The sequence below is a fragment of the Xyrauchen texanus genome, chromosome 40 (assembly GCF_025860055.1).
Source record: "Xyrauchen texanus isolate HMW12.3.18 chromosome 40, RBS_HiC_50CHRs, whole genome shotgun sequence".
In the NCBI taxonomy this organism is placed as follows: Eukaryota; Metazoa; Chordata; class Actinopteri; order Cypriniformes; family Catostomidae; genus Xyrauchen; species Xyrauchen texanus.
In genome coordinates this window covers 20,574,553-20,593,679 of record NC_068315.1, presented here as the reverse complement: position 1 = coordinate 20,593,679, position 19,127 = coordinate 20,574,553, and the positions used below count along the sequence as shown (strand labels likewise).

At 35.6% G+C, this 19,127-nt stretch overlaps 3 protein-coding genes and 1 pseudogene across 4 annotated transcripts; all 4 read right to left on the bottom strand.

Moving 5' to 3' along the window:
* On the bottom strand, positions 1-3,261 carry pvalb9 (parvalbumin 9). 2 transcript variants are annotated; one of them, XM_052113120.1, is made up of 5 exons: positions 3,034-3,261; positions 2,591-2,661; positions 2,312-2,444; positions 1,453-1,562; positions 1-472 (listed from the first exon to the last, which is right to left on the bottom strand). In XM_052113120.1, the coding sequence occupies exons 2-5, from the start codon at positions 2,649-2,651 to the stop codon at positions 447-449; spliced, it is 330 nt and encodes a 109-aa protein (XP_051969080.1). In that variant the 5' UTR covers positions 2,652-2,661; positions 3,034-3,261; the 3' UTR covers positions 1-446. The 2 variants fall into 2 exon arrangements, with proteins under 2 accessions (XP_051969080.1, XP_051969081.1); XM_052113121.1 differs by having other exon boundaries at positions 2,591-2,658.
* Positions 3,262-8,088: 4,827 nt separating this feature from the next.
* LOC127633270 (parvalbumin alpha-like) lies at positions 8,089-10,891 on the bottom strand. Its single transcript, XM_052112234.1, has 5 exons — positions 10,792-10,891; positions 10,037-10,103; positions 8,757-8,889; positions 8,463-8,572; positions 8,089-8,354 (listed from the first exon to the last, which is right to left on the bottom strand). Exons 2-5 carry the CDS (start codon positions 10,095-10,097, stop codon positions 8,329-8,331), a joined length of 330 nt encoding a protein of 109 aa, XP_051968194.1. The 5' UTR covers positions 10,098-10,103; positions 10,792-10,891; the 3' UTR covers positions 8,089-8,328.
* Positions 10,892-14,345: 3,454 nt separating this feature from the next.
* On the bottom strand, positions 14,346-16,289 carry LOC127633271 (parvalbumin-2). Its single transcript, XM_052112235.1, has 5 exons — positions 16,224-16,289; positions 15,636-15,706; positions 15,373-15,505; positions 15,160-15,269; positions 14,346-14,606 (listed from the first exon to the last, which is right to left on the bottom strand). Exons 2-5 carry the CDS (start codon positions 15,694-15,696, stop codon positions 14,581-14,583), a joined length of 330 nt encoding a protein of 109 aa, XP_051968195.1. The 5' UTR covers positions 15,697-15,706; positions 16,224-16,289; the 3' UTR covers positions 14,346-14,580.
* Positions 16,290-17,606: 1,317 nt separating this feature from the next.
* LOC127633185 (parvalbumin, thymic-like) lies at positions 17,607-18,462 on the bottom strand (annotated as a pseudogene).
* Between the last annotated feature and the right edge of the window lie 665 nt (positions 18,463-19,127).

Below are 19,127 nucleotides of genomic sequence, written 5' to 3'. Positions count from 1 at the left end.
GTTTTGGGAAGTCATGAATCTACAATAGTTGATTTTTACAATGTAAAGATACAAAATTTATCCCGCTATAGTTTACTTCCACTTTCCAGTCCCGGAAATGTAAAAAGGGTCCAATACAGAACGTGATCAAACACCACAAAGTCCATTTAGCCAAAGTGTCAAATTTAGATTGGTTGTTATTAAGAGTAAATTCTCTCTAAATTTAAAAGTCATTAAACCAAATCATCATCATTTTTAATGACTTCATTTTATTTTCCCTGAAGAGTTTTGCCATTGGTCATTTGGAGTGATTTTGGGACAATAAAACAGACACGTGTAATCAACAGACAAATCAATGTACTGATGTACATTTTGAAAAGAAATCCTGTGTAAAAGCATAGGGAACGATAAAGCTGCAGCGCTCATGGCTATAGGCCGCAGACTCGGTGTGACCGAAGGCTATTCTTTCAGCATAACACCATCGTTTGGAATTCTGCAAAGGAAGAGGCGCAGTAAAATGCAAAATTAGTGATAAATTCTCTAGAAAATGAAAATGCGACTGATTTCACAGGAACAGTCCGATTTAAATAATCGTTCTGTATAGCTCACACCTCTGAGACATATGTCTCAACTTAAGCTACACAGTTGATTTGATATTAATAAACTCAAATTAAATGACTGTCAGTGGTTCCCAACCCTGCTCCTGAAGACCCCCCAACACTGCTCATTTTGCATATCTCCTTTCTGACACACCAAATTCAGGTCTTGGAGTCTTTACTATCGAGCTGATGAGTTAAATCACGTGTGTTTGATTAGGGAGATATCCATAAAGTGTACTGTTGAGGGGCCTCCAGGAGCAGGGTTAGGAACCACAGCACAAAAATATTGGGACATTGTAGTGTGAACTTTCTTTCTTAGAAATGTGCATGCTGTTTTAAGGCGTTGCATCATCTAAGAGCATGAATAACTAAGGACTGGAGTAATCACATGAGGTCATCCTGTCCTTTGATCCTCTTATGCAATGCAGTACAGTTTTTTTCTTAAAAAAATGTCGAGTTTCGATGAGTACTGAGTTAAGTATACAATTTTAGCACTTGATGTCAGAGTATTGTTTAATTTTACTGTCTAGAACGGACTGAACGACAATTGTGCAATCATACAAGTAATTTAGCCAAAACATTTGATTTGGCAAGACACTGAATGTTACTTTGTTATTAACTTATATAATATAGGTCTGATCGGATACATGGTATGTTGTATGCAATGTGATTGTAAATAAATAATAATTTAACAGATAAGCAAACAGCATAAAATAACAGAAATATGCGGTCTAATATAAATACTCCTGTGTTTTTATACAAGTTTCCAAGTAAAAAGGGGTGAACTGTGTAATACTTTTTAAAAACATGCAGATGCATAAAACTCAACAAATAAAAGACACACCATTATGAGACTGCGAGAGAAAAAAATTACCTTCTGCTCCAATCTTTCCATCGCTATCGTCGTCTGCAGCTGTAAGGAGGCTCTTTATCTCCTTTTCAGTCAGAGTTCGTGCCCCCGGGAAAAACCGCTGGAGAAAGAACCTGATTCACACAAAACCACTGATGAACAGAATGAACTGTACATCTCACACTTCAGTCAGCTCTGCATTTTAGCAGATCTTATGCAGACACAAACAATGCAATCTCAATGATCCCATATGATCTCTTTCACCCGAGGAGTCCCAGACGTGAGCTAAAATCTGAGCTTGAAATGAAATACTAGTGACCCTCACAGACTGCTCTGAATGTCATGGGTTCTAGTTCTGCTGATGTCATTACATATATGCAGATAAATCCCATAACAGGGACAGACAAAAGCATAATGACAGCATCTTCATGGATTACATCTAAAAAGGACTTAGTTTAAATGGAACACTGGTATTACCAGGTAAGACAAGGGAATTTAATGTAAAGCTTAGACAAAAGCAATTCTCTTTATGTGCAGGATTTTATTGTGCATTTCTAAAGCATAAGCATATTTATTTTAGAATTAGGGATGTTTTCTCTGATCACACTGAACATGATTCAAGCCATTCAACTTTTATGAACTATGCCTGAGTTGCAATAAAACCCCAAAAAAGAACTTTTTCTATATCTATATATATATATAGATATAGTATATTTGTGCCATTAAGGAGAAAATGTATACTCTTTTTCTGTTCTCAGAGGGATAAAACATATAAATACCTTTAAATATACACAATGGCTCCTTAGGGTACAATGATTGTACCCAAAATAAGTTACACATTTTAACTAGAGCTACAACCTGAGAGTACGTTATGGTGACATACTTGAGCTCGGACTCTTCAATAAATCCACTGTTGTCGTCATCTATGATGCGGAAGACATCCTTCACCTCTTGGGGACTTTTCTGACTCAGGCCACAGAGTTGGAAGAACTTTTTATAACAAAAGGAGTCTGGAGCTGTTGGAGAAAAGCACATGAGACACCAATGATGCTACAGACCAAACATCAAGTGTCACTATATATATATATATATATATATATATATATATATATATATATATATATATATAAAATTCAGTACTCCTAGTTAATCTTCGCTATACCTTGGCAGTCTTTAACAGCATTCTCAATCGCCTCAGCGGAAAGGATGGAAGTAAGTGACATATTCAACCTGCTGGAAGAAGACATGTTAATTGTTTTCCTTTATATCTTTATCTGTACTGCATTTGTGCTTTTTTTAAGGGGACAGAAAAAATTATACCACAATAAAAGTAACATCTAAATGAAAGAAACATTAAAGGCAGTTAGCAAACACTGACATATAACATCATCATGCATTTGCTACAATTTTATGGGATACGCTCATTTCACTACAATAGCCTATCCTAATTTATGCAAGTCTTTTTTCTTTAAGTCTTTTGTTTCTTTAAATTGTGTTAAAAATTCAAATAGACCGCTTTAAAAATAAAAATAAATTCCCAAATGTATGTGGATAGCCTGCATATAACGGTGATCTGTATTATCATAATTATCAACAGCATCTCACCGCTTCGTAGAGTTCTCTTCCCGGTGATCCAGAGCAGAGGTAAGGCTGTGTGATAGCGCCTCTCATCCACTGACAACTTATATATACGTATATGCTAATGAGACGGACAATGAGCGACTCTTGGGTTACCTGTTCGTGTATCAAATTATTGTTCTACTTGAATTTCGTGCCTAACTAATTATCCTTTACTATTTAAATGAGGCTCAGACTGAATGCACAGACAGGCACCTGTATCCGCCCTCATATAGGCTAGTGCGTGCTTTATAGGAAAGAAGCTCTCTCTCTCTCTCTCTCTCTCTCTAGCTCGCTCTCTCTCACACACATACACACACACACACACTGTATGACGTTTGTTAGATTTTACCTTTGTATTTCTGTGAAATCGCGAACCATTGTTTTCAATTACCTTTGAACTGATTCACATGCTTTAGTTTGGTGGCCTGGAAAGAAGCCCAGTACCCATCTCTATCTCTACTAACAATAGCCCACTGAAGTAAATTATTTTGATGCTGGTGTTCAAGTTATGCTGTTTCAAAGTTATGCATGCTCACTCAAATTCTGCCAAGGTTTCGTTTGCACATTAACAGCTTTAGGCCCACATACGTTTTCAGTTTGACTTTGCATTAAATGAGTAGTCTTGAGTCCAATGCATTTAATAAGACAAAGACTAATCATCTACTCATGCAACTCAACACTGACTTTTTTCTTACTGACTTTTTTCTTACTTTGTCACTAATCTGACCGATATCTGAACGGTTAAGCTCCCTGTCAATTAAGTTTCCGCATCGTTTGCTGTTCAGAAAAAGCCGTTAAAATTCAAGGTAAAGTGTACTTTGCATTATATACATACATTGAAGTCAGAAGTTTAAATTCACTTAGGATGAAGTTATTAAAATTCATTTTTTAACCACTCCACAGATTTAATATTAGAAAACTATAGTTTTGGCAAGTCGTTTAGGACATCTACTTTGTGCATGACATGAGCAATTTTTCCAACAATGGTTTAAAGACAGACTGTCACTTTTAATTGACTATATAATTAATCTCTTTTTTTATATTATACACTAATGATTGTCAGAGTATACAAGGTAACAGTTACCTAGTAAAATATGCGGATGATACTGTTCTTCTTTCCTTGCTTTCACATTCAGACTAGGATTATGGTCTGGCTCTATCTCTTGGTGTAAAAGTATGAAGTTAGACTTGAATGTCTCAAAGACTAAATAGTTGGTTATCAATTTTAGTAAGAAAACACTTTCACTTCAACCTGTGATTATTTATGGTACACAGGTGAATGTAGTAGAGGAATACAAGTATTTAGGGACAATTTTTGATAACATGTTGAAGTTCGATAAAAATACTGATGCCATTATCAAAAAATCACGCCAAAGATTGTTTGTGTTGAAGAAGCATAAGTCTTTTGATGTACAGAGACCCATTCTTAGGTCTTTTTATAATTCATTTGTTGAAAGTATTCTGTCGTTTTCTTTCTTATGTTGGTTTTCTTCATTGTCTATGAAGAACAAAAATCGTCTGCAAGGTATTGTAAACTTGTGCTCAAAAATTATGTGTGTTTCTTTACGTAGTTTAACATTTTACTATGAACAGCAAGTGTTGAGGATGGCACAGAAAATAATGGGAGATAGCACACGCCCTTTGAACCCTCATTTTGAGTGGTTGCCCCTTGGGTGGCGTTTAAGGACAGTCAGGTGTCTCACAAACCATTACAAATGTACTTTTGTGCCTAAGGCAATTAGTTTATGTAACAAACATAATTGACTATTTTGTTATTAACTTATTTATTTGTAGTTATTTATTATACATTTAAAAACAATTTTTTTTAATATATATATTTTATGTATTTTGATTTTTTGTTGTACGTGTATTCATTGTTGTCTGTATATGTGAAGCACCAGGACAGTCTGAATGAATTGCCCCATGGGTATTAATAAAGCTCTAAACGTAAACGTATATCACAATTCCATTGGGTCAGAATACACTACATTACATACACTAAGTTAAATGTGCCTTTAAGCAGCTTGGAAAATTTAGGAAAATTATGTAAATCCTTTAGGCAATTAGAGTTTGCTGTCCTTTTCTGCATATCACGGCGGTGTTTTGTGGTCTGTTTTGCATAACACGGCAGCTCGTTTTAGCTTATTGCGACCCACCGGCCCGCTCGGTTCTCCCGATGGCCAGTCCGCCCCTGATCGGCCCCAAAGTGCGTCGGCCCACTGGGAAAATGCCCGGTATGCCAGATTACCAGTCCAGCCCTGACTATGGGACCACGCAGCCATCCCGCTCAGGAAGGAGTTGCATTCTGTCTCCTAGAGATGAATGTAGTTTGGTGCAAAAAGTGCAAATCATTCCCAGAACAACAGCAAAGGACCTTGTGAAGATGCTGGAGGAAACAGGTAAACAAGTATCTATATCAGCAGTAAAACGAGCCCTACATCAACATAACCTTAAAGGCTGCTCAACAAGGAAGAAGCCAGTGTTCCAAAACCGTCATAAAAAAATCCAGATTATAGTTTGCAAGTGCACATGGGGACAAAGATCTTACCTTTGAAGAAATGTCCTCTGGTCTAATGAAACAAAATTTTAATTGTTTTGCCATACTGACCATCGTTATGTTTGGAGGAAAAAGGGTGAGGGTGGGGATGGCAGCATCATGTTGTGGGGGTGCTTTGCTGCAGGAGGGGCTGGTGTACTTCACAAAATAGATGGCATCATGAGGGAGGAAACTTATGTGGATATATTGAAACAAAATCTCAAGACATCAGCTAGGAAGTTAAAGCTTGGTCACAAATTGGTCTTCCAAATGACAATGACCCCAAGTGTACCTCCAAAGTTTTGGCAAAATGGCTTAAGGACAACAAAGTCAAGGTATTGGAGTGACCATCACAAAGCCCTGACCTCAATCCGGTAGAACATTTGTGAGCAGAACTGAAAAAGCATGTGTGAGCAAAGAGGTCTACAAACTTGACTCAGTTACACCAGTTCTGTCTGGAGGAATGGGCCAAAATTCCAGCAACTTATTGTGAGAAACATGTGGAAGGCTACACAAAAATTTCACACAAGTTAAACAGTTTAAAGGCAATGCTACTAAATACTAACAAAGTGTATGTAAACTTCTGACCCACTGGGGATGTGAGGAAAGAAATAAAACCTGAAATAAATCATTCTCTTTACTATTATTCTGACATTTCACTTTCTTAAAATAAAGTAGTTATCCTAACTGACCTAAGACAGGGAATGTTTTCTAATATTAAATGTCAGAAATTGTGGAAAAACTGTGTTTAAATGTATTTGGTGTATGTAACTTCTGACTTCAACAGTATATGTGTAAGATAATTGTCAACATCTCACAAACTTTTAATGGTACTCAATGTCACTATTAAGATTAATTAACATTATTTTCTTACTGTAATGTCATGAATTGACAAAAGAAAGTATGCAGTGCATTAAAGGTGCTCTGTGATAATAGAAGTATCCTACTGAAAAGTGGTGGAGAATTGGCATTTCCAAGGCCCTTTGGCCTATGATGGAAAGGGGAAGACAGGACATTGGAGCCACCAGCTAACAAACCAATACTCTCTAATGTCACTGAACTGACTGGTAGTGTTACGGTATAGTGATCTATCCATTTACATTCTCTAATTTGTTGGTACAGTAGTCATCATGTCCTCTGCTGTCTTTTGTCAAGTCTGCAATTCACATTAATGATGTACAAATGTCTGAAATTTAAATAGTACACTTCTGGCATACAAGCGCTTTGATGTTGAAAGATTTTGAAAGTGTAAGGAATGCAAAAGTTGTATGCAACAGTTGAGAATTCTGGCATGTGAAAGGCTTATTTTACAGGAACGTGGCACCAGACATTAGTGGACGCCACATGCTACTTCATACTATGTACTATGTTACTATGTTACATACATGTTACATACAGGTTACATACATGTTAGTATGTTACACATACTATGTTCAATGGCAACAGCTTTGTCTAAAGTGCATGTTCTGAAACACTATTTTAAACTTTATTATTCTATACTATTTAATACAATCATAGGTATCACTTTAGAATACTGTATCTTACTTAATGCATAACTAACTAAGTTTTATTTTTTCAAAACAATCACTCATTAATTGGGTTTCCTATATTTTCACTATAGAATAATGTTCCAGGTTGTAAGGAATTCCCTCATAATTATGTGGTAATTATTTATTAATTACTCATGGGTTCCCTGTATTTTCACTTCCTCAGTCATTGCCTTTCATACAGGAATAATTTACACAATGGTAATGTGATATGTGCTGAGGAAAACAAGAGACACACACACACTATACTGTATATAAATCATAAACCTGCCTGAGGTAAGTTGGCTAGTCACTTATAGTGGGGATGGGGTTCCATTCCATAGTTAATTTCTGGTTACAGACCACACACACAAAGCAATTGACCATACAGACCAAAACTTCTGTTAAATTCACTGTAATGACTCTTTTTGGGAGTGCAGCAATTCCACGAAATGCATATTGCATTGCCATAGTAATAATAACATTAGAAGTAAGGAAGAAGAAAGGGCCACAACCTTATTCTTGTAATGGCTAATTGTGTATGACTGTTAGTAGATACTTAATATTTATTTCTCCTGAAGCTGAATTAGTAGATAATTAAAAGTAGTTCTTCAGGAGGCATGACTGAATTCAATAGTTATTTATTAGCTAATTGTTACTTAACACAATTTTAAAATGTTATTACATGCTGATTAGTTAACACATCTTCCTTAGTAGTTAATAGTAGTGACTTAAGTGTTAATGAAGAATTACCTATTAGTTCTGCAGTAATTCTTTATTAGTTATGCATTAAGTAAGATACAGTATTCTAAAGTGTTACCCAATCATCTGTAAAGTGTCTCTTAAGGCCATTACAAAGGCTATTGTATCTCTATTATAGTCCAAAATATCTATGCTAAATTCGGTGCAAATGTGTGAATTTACAATGTCGATCACAATGTAATTTGTTTATACAGTAAGAAGAAAAAAACTCAAAAATGAAAAATAGTATTTATTGTTTTCTCACTGTCCGTTCCCCAAAACAGCATCAAAGATTTTACAGTAACCAACATTCATATCAACAACACAAAAGACTGTGTACATATACAGCCATTCTGGACGAAGTGCAATGTTGGAGTGGACAGTCAGAAATGTATAAAAATCAGCCACCCAGAAAAACACGTGGGGATCTCAGGCAACGTTACTGGTTGTGAGCATGAGTTGTTGGTCGGGTGCCATTTATGCCTTGACCAAGGCAGCGAACTCTGTAAATTGAAGAAGTATCTAGTTAGAAGACATTATGAAACAATTATAAATCAACGTGAAAGGAAATGCTGCTTTATGAACAACTGGCAAGGGAGAAAATTCCTTACCATCGACTCCAATCATGCCATCACCATCAGCATCCCCAGCTTTCAGGAAGGCCTTTGTCTCTTCATCAGTGAGTGCCCTGGCACTAGCAGAAAAGTTCTGCAGGAACAGTCTGAAGCACACAAGAAGACAATCAACCTCAAAGTGTTTACGAACTAAAGGTGTCACCATTCCTGGGCGTGAAATAGGAGACAACAGTAGGACACCCTATAGCCAACAAGTCATTAATAAGTTTATTTAGTATGGAAAGCTTGTGGTTTGACCTAAATCTTCGATCTAAGATCAGACTCACTTACTTAAGCTCATCCACCTCAATGAAGCCACTCTTGTCCTGGTCAATGACAGCAAAGGCCTTCTTGATGACTTCAGGAGTCTTGGCGGTCAGGCCAACCTTGGCAAAGAAGTTCTTATAGTTGAAGGAGTCAGCAGCTGGAAGGTAATTTGGTCAGGTTTTTAGAATTATGGTGGAGCTGATAAATACATTTAAGCAGATGCACTTCATATTAGTGAAGCTAGAAATTCCAAAACAGAAATTTTGATTGAAAGGAATAGCTCACCCAAAAAGTTCATCACCCTCATGCATCCCAGATATGTGAGTTTCTTTCTTCTGCTGAACACAAATTAAGGTTTTTAGAGGAATGTCTCAGCTCTGTAGGTCCATACAATGCAAGTGAATGGTGACCAAAAATTGAAGCTCCAAAAAGCACATAAAAGCATCATATAAGTAATCCATTCGACTCCAGTGGTTTAATTAATGTATTCTGAAGTGACCTACTTGGTGAGAACAGACCAAAATATAACTTCTTTTTCACTATAAATCTTGACATCATTACTCTCCTTGGCGATTATGATTTCAAGCTCAATTGCACTTCCTAGTGCCATCTAGCGCTCTGCGCATGTGTCAAGCACTAGAAAGTGTAATTGCGCTTGAAATCATGATCATACCTAAAGACAGCAATCTAGATTTATAGTGATAAATAAATTACATTTTGGTCAGTTCTCCCTCGAAATTGATTGGATCAGTTCAGAATACATTGATTAAACCACTTAAGTCAAATGGACTACTTTTATGCTGCCTATATGTGATTTTTTAGCTTTATATTAATCTTTTATCAAATATTTTTTGGAGATTTAAATAAAAAAGGATTTAAATATTGATCTTTTTCTCACCCACTTCTATCATATCACTTCAGAAGGCATAGGTTTAACCGCTGGAGTCAAATGGATTATTTTAGTTTTTTGCATTTTGGAGCTTCAAAGTTTTGGTTACCATTCACTTGTATTGTATGGATGTACAGAGCTGAGATATTCTACTAAAAATCTTCGTTTTTTGTTCTGTAGTAGATAGAAAGTCACATCTGGGATGGTATGAGGATGAGTAAATGATGAGTGAATTCTGACCGATTCTGAATTAAAGTATCTGAACCACAGAAAATGTGTCTAGAAAAACTGAAACATTTCAAGCCATAATTTCTAAAAATGATGTTTACACTTTTGTTAATAAAATTGATGCTCCAGCTTTAAGTTGTTGGTCAATGTCTCTCTCACAAAGATGATCCAGAGACATGAACATTACCTTGACAGGCCTGCAGGGCTGCAGTGATGTCAGCCTCATTCAGAATACCAGCGAATGCCATGCTTAGCTTAAAAGAGTTAAGAGAGTTTCATTATACTCAAGGATTTGTATATAAGGATACATAAAGTTACATAATTCAATCAGCTAAATATTTCATCACTGTAAAAATGTTACATTAAAGAGACATTTTTATCTGACATAACACTAAATAAAAAGTTAAGAATACATTTCAGTTTCATAACAAATTAAATCAAATTAAATGAGGTAATCTTTAATAAAATCACTAACTATAAAATTTTTGTTTACATTATTCAATTTGATGACATTTTTTTTATGAAATTAAAAAGCTTAAATCTTAAAAATAACCTAATATATAATATATATACATATTATCTTCAGTGTAAAAGATGCCCAGCTTTTAAACTGAATTGATCTATGGTATGTTAACTTGTCATGTTAATTGCATCCGGCTCGAAACTAATGTAAAAATAAATGGTAAATCCCCCCATAAAGTCCTCAGTGTATTCAAAGCGCTTAATAAAGAACGATATCCCCACGCCATGTACAATGACGTCAAGTCCAAACTCGAGGTCGCAAATTATTCCCACGTCAGGTGGCAGAGACTCAATATCAACACATCCTCTCCGGATCGGTGAAAAGTCAAATTGCCGTTGTTGCTTGTCGTTTTCCCCTCTTCGTCGCTAGACATTGTCAGCTGTCTTATTGCTTGTTGTTTCATCTGTGAAGCCACTCACCTCTGGTTGTCTTTGGGGTTTGGGTTTGGATTCGCAGGGATGAAACTGGCAACTGCAGTGAGCACCAACTCCGTGGCTACCACCTTATATACTACTACTCAACAGAAATATAAGGAATAATGAAATGGACACCCCATGCGAAGCAGTTGGTTGAAAAAGTAGTCAGGCCGTTCTATTTATATGCTCTTAAATTAAGATGCTTAAAAGGGATGTATGTATAAGTCCTTGATATCGTGGGGGCTAATAATATACGATGCTGATATGGATGAAAGCCCTGTCGTATGATTTGGGAAAATGAACATGAAGACTTCAGGTAATTTTGCCTGTGAGAAATTCACTTGACTGAGTTGTGTAACTACAGCAAATCATTTCACACGCTGTAATTTGGTGCCTCAGGAGGAAGCGGGAAAATAAAATATGAACCAGTGATACTGACTTTTTCATTGCTTTGAACGATGTGAGGTAAATGCAAACTCACAGGGGATTGTAGATGTTGTCATGTGTCAGGAACACACGATTTCAGCTTTCGGTCCTTCATTGCGTCATTGATGTGGATATCTTGAGCATTGTTAGTCAAAGTCACATTTGATTTCAGTATTTTGTAAGTATTTTGTTGATGTTATTTTGCTTAATATCTGAGTACTTTGTTATTTGCATTATATTATATTAGGTTGGTTGACTCAAATACATTATTGAAAAGTTAATAAAGGACCAGAACGATTAACAGTTGTTTTGTTTTTTCATTTGCTTATTTATGGTTGATTCTCCAATTAGGGTCACTTCTGACTACATGAAATAGTGGCAAGTTTCATTTATGTTAAAACATGTATCATTTGTCCTGGAATAAAGATCTGCTCATGGCCTTGATCAACCTTGGATGAAGTGGATTTTAGTATAATGCGTGATTGTATTAATATTGGATGTTTTGTGTGATGGATGGTAATGTCATTGTCCAATTTTTGGAGAAAAAGTTGGATAGGATTGCATTTAAAATATAGGTCAACATCAATGACCTTTGAATGAAATATAGAAAGAAATAGATGATGTCTTATGTGACAGCAAATATTAGTTCTAACAAAATGACTAATTGTACACAAATACCAAATGAGTTGAAAACAGGATGTAGATATATATTTTTATATATTTTCTTTATTATATAAATTATTATACTATATATTATATTTCTTTCTGTCTGTCTGTCTGTCTGTCTATCTATTACATGTGGAGGGGTACAGTGCTTTTTTATTGGATACAGTCTATCTATATTTCTATATTTCTTTATATCTGTCTGTCTGTCTGTCTATCTATTGTCAATCTCTATTTTTTCTATCTATCTATCTATCTATCTATCTATCTATCTATCTATCTATCTATCTGTCTGTCTGTCTGTCTGTCTGTCTGTCTGTCTGTCTGTCTGTCTGTCTGTCTATTTATATTTATTTCTGTCTGTCTGTCTGTCTGTCTTTATGTCTGTCTATCTATATTTCTTTCTGTCTGTCTGTCTGTCTATCTATCTATATTTCTATGTTTCTTTATATCTTTCTGTCTGTCTGTCAGTCTGTCTATCTATATTACTTTCTTTCTGTCTGCCTGTGTCTGTCTGTCTGCCTGTGTCTGTCTGTCAGTCTGTCTGTCTGTCTGTCTATCTACTGTCAATCTCTATTTTTTATATCTATCTATCTATCTGTCTGTCTGTCTGTCTGTCTGTCTGTCTGTCTGTCTATTTATATTTATTTCTGTCTGTCTTTATGTCTGGCTATCTATACTTCTTTCTTTCTGTCTGTCTGTCAGTCTGTCTATCTATATTTCTTTCTGTCTGTCTGTGTCTGTCTGTCTGCCTGTGTCTGTCTATCTTATCTATCTATCTATCTATCTATCTATCTATCTATCTATCTATCTATCTATCTATCTATCTATCTATCTATCTATCTATCTATCTATCTATCTATCTATCTATCTATCAATGTCTGTCTGTCTGTCTGTCTATTCATCTGTCTGTCTATCATCTGTCTGTCTGTCTATCTATCTATTTATATTTATTTCTGTCTGTCTGTCTGTCTTTCTTTATGTCTGTCTATCTATATTTCTGTCTGTCTGTCTGTCTGTCTGTCTATCTGTCTGTCTATCTGTCTATCTATCTATATTTCTATATTTCTTTATATCTTTCTTTCTGTCTGTCTGTCTGTCAGTCTGTCTATCTGTCTATCTAAAAAATATTTATATATTTCTTTATATCTTTCTTTCTTTCTGTCTGTCTGTCAGTCTGTCTATCTATATTTCTTTCTTTCTGTCTGTCTGTGTCTGTCAGTCTGTCTGTCTGTCTGTATGTCTGTCTGTCTGTCTGTCTGTCTGTCTATCTATCTATCTATCTATCTATCTATTTTTCTATATTTCTTTATATCTTTCTGTCTGTCTGTCTGTCTATCTATTGTCAATCTCTATTTTTTCTTTCTATCTATCTATCTATCTATCTATCTATCTATCTATCTATCTATCTATCTATCTGTCTGTCTGTCTGTCTGTCTGTCTGTCTGTCTGTCTGTCTGTCTGTCTGTCTGTCTATCATCTGTCTGTCTATATTTCTTTCTTTTGTGTGGTAATGAGAATTATTTTATTCAAGTTATTGAATTTTAATTCAATAATGTTAATCAGTAGTTTAATAATAATACAGAACTGTGGTGTTAAAAGTAAAATCCAGCACAGACAGAGTGTAAAGTTCCCAGCATTGCCTCGGTCATGTTGCGTCTGATATCTCTTTGGGATCCATGTATAAAATGACACAACACATTAATTCATTTAAAGCTGTAAATGTTGCCTGTACAAAGCTCATTAGCTCACTTCCTTGTGATTATGAGGACATTAATTGAGCTTGTGTAAAGAAATCCTCTTTAAATTCCTGTGGTGGACAGGGGATACTAAGTGCCTGACATTCATGCTTCCATTCACTGCTGTCCTCTGTCATCTCAACTATTGCCAACAATGTACCCATTCACATTGTAATTCATGTGCCACATACTGTATACTGGTTGTGCGAAATGAATAGGGAAGTCTGGGGAAAGTTGTCACACGGGGAAGTTGTCACAAGGACAATATTGTAATTAAAAAAGGTTTTGAGCCAAACGTCCTATTACACATATGTGTATTTTCTCCAGCAGTGGTTTTATATATCTAGTTCAAACTCCTCTTACAGTAAATTATAATATTTTTATGAACTTTTTACTATAGCTGTTAAGTAAACAAGTGAACACAATAAAACCACACTAGCGTGCAAGGTGTCAGCTATTTCACGAAGGTACATTTTAACTGAAAGGTTTAAAGTGTTCTCAAGTCAAAAGTATTTTTCAGAAATGTCAGGTCAGGGCAAGTTGTCCGGTGTTTTAAATGTTTTAAATTTTGTAACAATTTGTGAAAAATGTGTGTGACAACCAGCCTTGGACTTTCCTGTTTTTTATGAGAGCTTAGACAGTCCATGTATTCTTTTCATTCATATCTTTTCACACATATGTATGATTTGCTTTCACATTCTGAGTAAAGTATTAAGCAGAGGATGCTGTTTTACATCAAATGTTTGTTTATTTCCTTTTCTAAAGTGCAAAAGAGATTGTATGCTTGCACACAGAAGGTTTTTCACAAAACAATACAATTAAATAACATTAATAATAAATAGCTTTCCAAGACATTTAGCATTTGTTCTTTGCAAGGAGGAGTTTGCAGGGCATTCATAAATAAATATAAAAAAGATGATAACTAAGCGGAGCTCTGGTTCCAAAGATGAGGGTCCGTGAATGCTTAAGCTTTAACAAGGAGAGCAAACTCTGTGAAAAGAAAGTTATAAAGAAAAAAATAATAAATACATTTGCAACTTATAATATCAGCAATAGCAGGCTAAGAGCTTACAACCTGCTAGCTTGACTAACATAATACATTCATTTCTTCTGAGATGCAATCATTTTCTATCAGATTCCAAATCATTTATATGTAAGTTATTACTATGTAAATAGACAATTAGTGATGCCTATGGATCAAATTTCCCTTTCATGAATTTTGGCTAAAAATGCCCTTTTCTATTATGTCTCAATAGATACCTTTTTATCAGGACCAGTATTGGTTGATATGGCTTGTTGGTTTCCCAAATTAATATAAAAAAATTTTTAATCAGATATTTAGGCTTCCTCTGGATCTAATTCTCTTCCATTAGTGATGGAAAGTATTTAGAGATATAAAAGTAAGATAAAAAGACCAATAACATATAACAATTTAGAAAGGATTCAATGAAAAAGTGTCCCTGTAACAAGACTTTACTTAATAACCTTGAATGCAGCATCAGAATCAGTTAAGCTTAATCAAGTTTCATCCTATTACTCTCACCATCAACTCCGATTTTGCCGTCACCATCACTGTCACCAGCTTTGAGGAAAGCCTTGGTCTCAGCATCGGTCAATGCCCTGGCACCAGCAGAGAAAGTCTGCAGGAACAGTCTGGTAACATTTGCAAAGGATGCAAATTAGAAAATGAACATTCTGCAACACCATATTACATTTGAATTCAATATTGAAAATTGTAAATCTGTTGCTTGCTTACTTAAGCTCATCCTCCTCAATGAAGCCGCTCTTGTCCTGGTCGATGACGAAGAAAGCTTTCTTGATGTCCTCAGGGGACTTAGCGCTCAGGCCGACCTTGGCAAAGAAGCTCTTGTAGTTGAAGGAGTCAGCAGCTGCAATTACATGCAGAGAGCAACTTTATTTTTGCTCTAAACGTTTCACTGTAAACCATGTCTGCCTATTACACAAGATGCTCCTGTATCATTTTATCAGCTTTATTTTTGTGCAAAAGATGTGCCTTACCAGCGCACTCTTTAAGGGCTGCAGCCACATCCTCGTCCTTGAGAATTCCAGCAAATGCCATTTTGAGATATCTGGAAATTAGAGCCAAACAACAGAATAAGCTTTCTGAAGTAAAGATACACAAAGGATATTACCAGTGAATGTTGGAATAAGTTGCTGGAACACTGCACAGAATAGCCAACAAACATACTCAATCCCTTTATTTAATAATTTCTTAGAAAATGGAAAGCAGGGATTGGAAAGAAAAGTTGATCCACCACCACACATAATGCCTAAATTCACTGTCAGTTCACCCAATGGATTAACCTTCTTCCTATAAATATAATGTCTCAGTTAAAATGCCAACTACTTGAAAAAACAGGAAAAAATCATTAAAAATGTTTAATCATTGCAAGCTCATCCAAAACTCAGAAAGTAGCAAGTCCTTGGTGTAATTTGGTGTATTCAGTCCTGCTGTGAAATGTTACATCCGTTTCCATCCTCATTTTGTTCCTCCATTTCTTGTTCATATTCCATATTGATAAAGATATTCACCGAGCCCTGATCCATGAATCCTCATAGTGATATGGCCTCTCTTGGCAAACTCACCTTTGCGCTGCGCTGGCTACTGTTCCACAGATATGTGACGGCTACCCATGCACTGATGGGCCTGACTTTTATACCCTTTTCTCTGGGGCTGTAACATACACCATTTGCTTAGGTTGTGTATAGTTTGGAAAAAATGTGTCAACTAGTCATATAGAGCTATTTTTATCCTTTCAACTGGGGATGCTCTAAGTCCATACGTAACATAAGAGGGACACTTCAAGGTGCATATGTACGGATAGTGCTGTATGTTTGCAAGAAAATGTGTGCAATGTAGTTTATATGTAATGTGAATCTCTGTGGTATAATTCTCATTTATTTTTTTATTTCTTTATCTTTAACATGCAATTTGGTGGAGGGTGGGGTGTGTGTTGGGCGGGCATTTACAGTCTCTGGACTATATATATTCTTTACATGCGGTAATGCGAAGCTGCAGATTCTGGGACAGCTGAGACAGATGAGCAAACGATTCAAATTACTGGCAAACATTATGAAAGACACTAACGTTTTCTTCTCAGAAGAAGGCTATCCCTTGGATTAATGAAATGTGTATCCAACACTACGATGATAAATGGCCAAAGTGTTATAAAATAAACAAAAGCCTGTATTAGTTCATGGATTGCTTTACATATATATAAATAGATTTGTTTGTTCCAATGCAGACAGTCTTTTCTCAAATATATTTGTCTTGTGGAATTGTTTTTCTGAGAGCCTCTCAAAGGCAGAAATGCACTGGGGGAGATTTGAGAGAAATTCAGTATTGAGTAGTATATTAAGGCCATTTCAGATGGACTGGTCAAAAGTCACTAAAATATCTGTGGGTTTAGGCAGAGGGAAAAAGACCATAGATTGAATTAAGGATGTATTATGAAATGCTTAAAATAGCTTGAAACCTGGTGGAATCATTGGTTCAAGGTTATCATATTACCACTTGATCATAAAATAATGTGGAAAAATACACCAATAACGTAAAGGCTCAAAATATATGTATTTTGACACAAGTTGTAATTGCTAAAACAGCAATTCAATGGGTAGACATCACTGTATGTGCAACTGTTGCCGCTGTGGTCTTTATAGCAATTCTGAATTTTATGACTTTTTAATTCAAATTTGTACACAACAAGCATTGATAAAACGTCTTTATTTTATATTCTCTTGTATTTATACACAATAACATAGAGTAAAACACACAATACAGAGCACAACCCTCAAAATCCAGCTTTGAAAATAACAACTAAAAGAACCCAGTGGCAAAACTATGCTTTCTTTTCTTCAAAGAGTTTGACAATCACATCTGGTCTCAGGAAGCATCAATAAGGGCTGACAATTTTGAAGGAAACGATGAACAAGTGAATTTTGTACTTGATTTGTAGTTTGTTAAACATGTTAGATCCAACCTTCCCAGCCAATCTTTCCATCCCCATCCATATCTCCCGCCGTGAGAAAGGCCTTTGTTTCAGCTGCCGTAAGAGCATGTGCTCCTTTAGAGAAGTTCTGCAGAAACAACCTAGAAAATGAGTCACAATAAAATAAACATAGGCCATAAAGAGCTGAAATAACCCATCTATCGCATGCATTTTGGGGTGTAATTTAGGATTAAATAGTTTACATTTCTTTATCAAACACAATTGTGCATTACTGTCAGCTGAAGTCGACCTACCACAAAAACAATCATCACCAACAACAACCCCCAAAAAATAGAAAATAAATACAATTACAATTTACTGAACTGTAACTCATCCTGCTCAATGAACCCAGTCTTGTCTTGGTCCAGCATTTTAAAGACATTCTCAATCTCAGGAGGACTTCTTTGACAAGCCCATTGCTGCAAAAAATTTATTTGGACTGAAAGAATCCTTTGCTGCAGCAAAAGAAAATCAAACAAGTATCAATGCTGAACAAAACAAGATCAAATAAGGCAAAATAGTACAGAATCAGCACAGTAACAGGGCAACTCGTGGGAATTCTGTGTATGTTAAACTGCCTGATTTCCTGTTTCCCTTAGCTTAGCTATTGTCTTAAGCGTTTAGTAACATTTTCTGGCAACACGCATTGCTACCCTCTTCCCAGCGCAGGAACAAATTTGCAATAAGCAACTATTTCGGTGTTCAATTTATACAACATGAACTGAAATGAGCAACTGATCAACAAGCGGCCATTAAAGCATTATTCATACTTTACCTTTACATGCATTAATGGCAGTATAAATATCAGAAGCAGCCAAGAGGTCTGTGATAGCCATTTTCCAGAGGATCTGAAGGAACTTAAGGCTTCTACTTGTTACAGTAGCCTTACTTATTATAACAGCAATGCCTGCATTCAGAACATCATCATGTCAAAAACCACCAGTATTTGTATGTCAGTCGAAGGTGTCCTTTACACCACCTGTCCAGAGCACATTAGGAGAAGCAATTGTAAGCTTTTTTTGAGAGTGAATCTGCACCTTACAACCTATAAACAAACAAACAAACAAAAAAAGGTATTCATTTGAATTAACCTTTGTGTCGCTAAGTAACGGCAGGTTAAATTTAGTTCAATCAGATGTTAAAGGGATAGTTCATTCAAAAATGTTAATTCTGCCATCATTTACTCACCCTCTTGTGTTCCAAACCTGTACGACTTTCTTTCTTTCCATAGAACACAAATGGAAATGTTAGGCAGGATGTTAGTCTCAGTCACCATTCAAAATTTTGGTGCTCACGAGAATATTTTGCCAGAATTTGCACTGATTTGATCTTTGTTTCTTTCTTGTAATTTGCTGAATTAACTTTTTCTACAGCAAAGTATTCATCTTTACAGCAAAATTGATCATGTGATGTTAAATAAGATTATATATGTGTATATATATATATATATATATATATTATTTATTATTTGGAATGCCCAATTCCTAATGTGCTCTAGGTC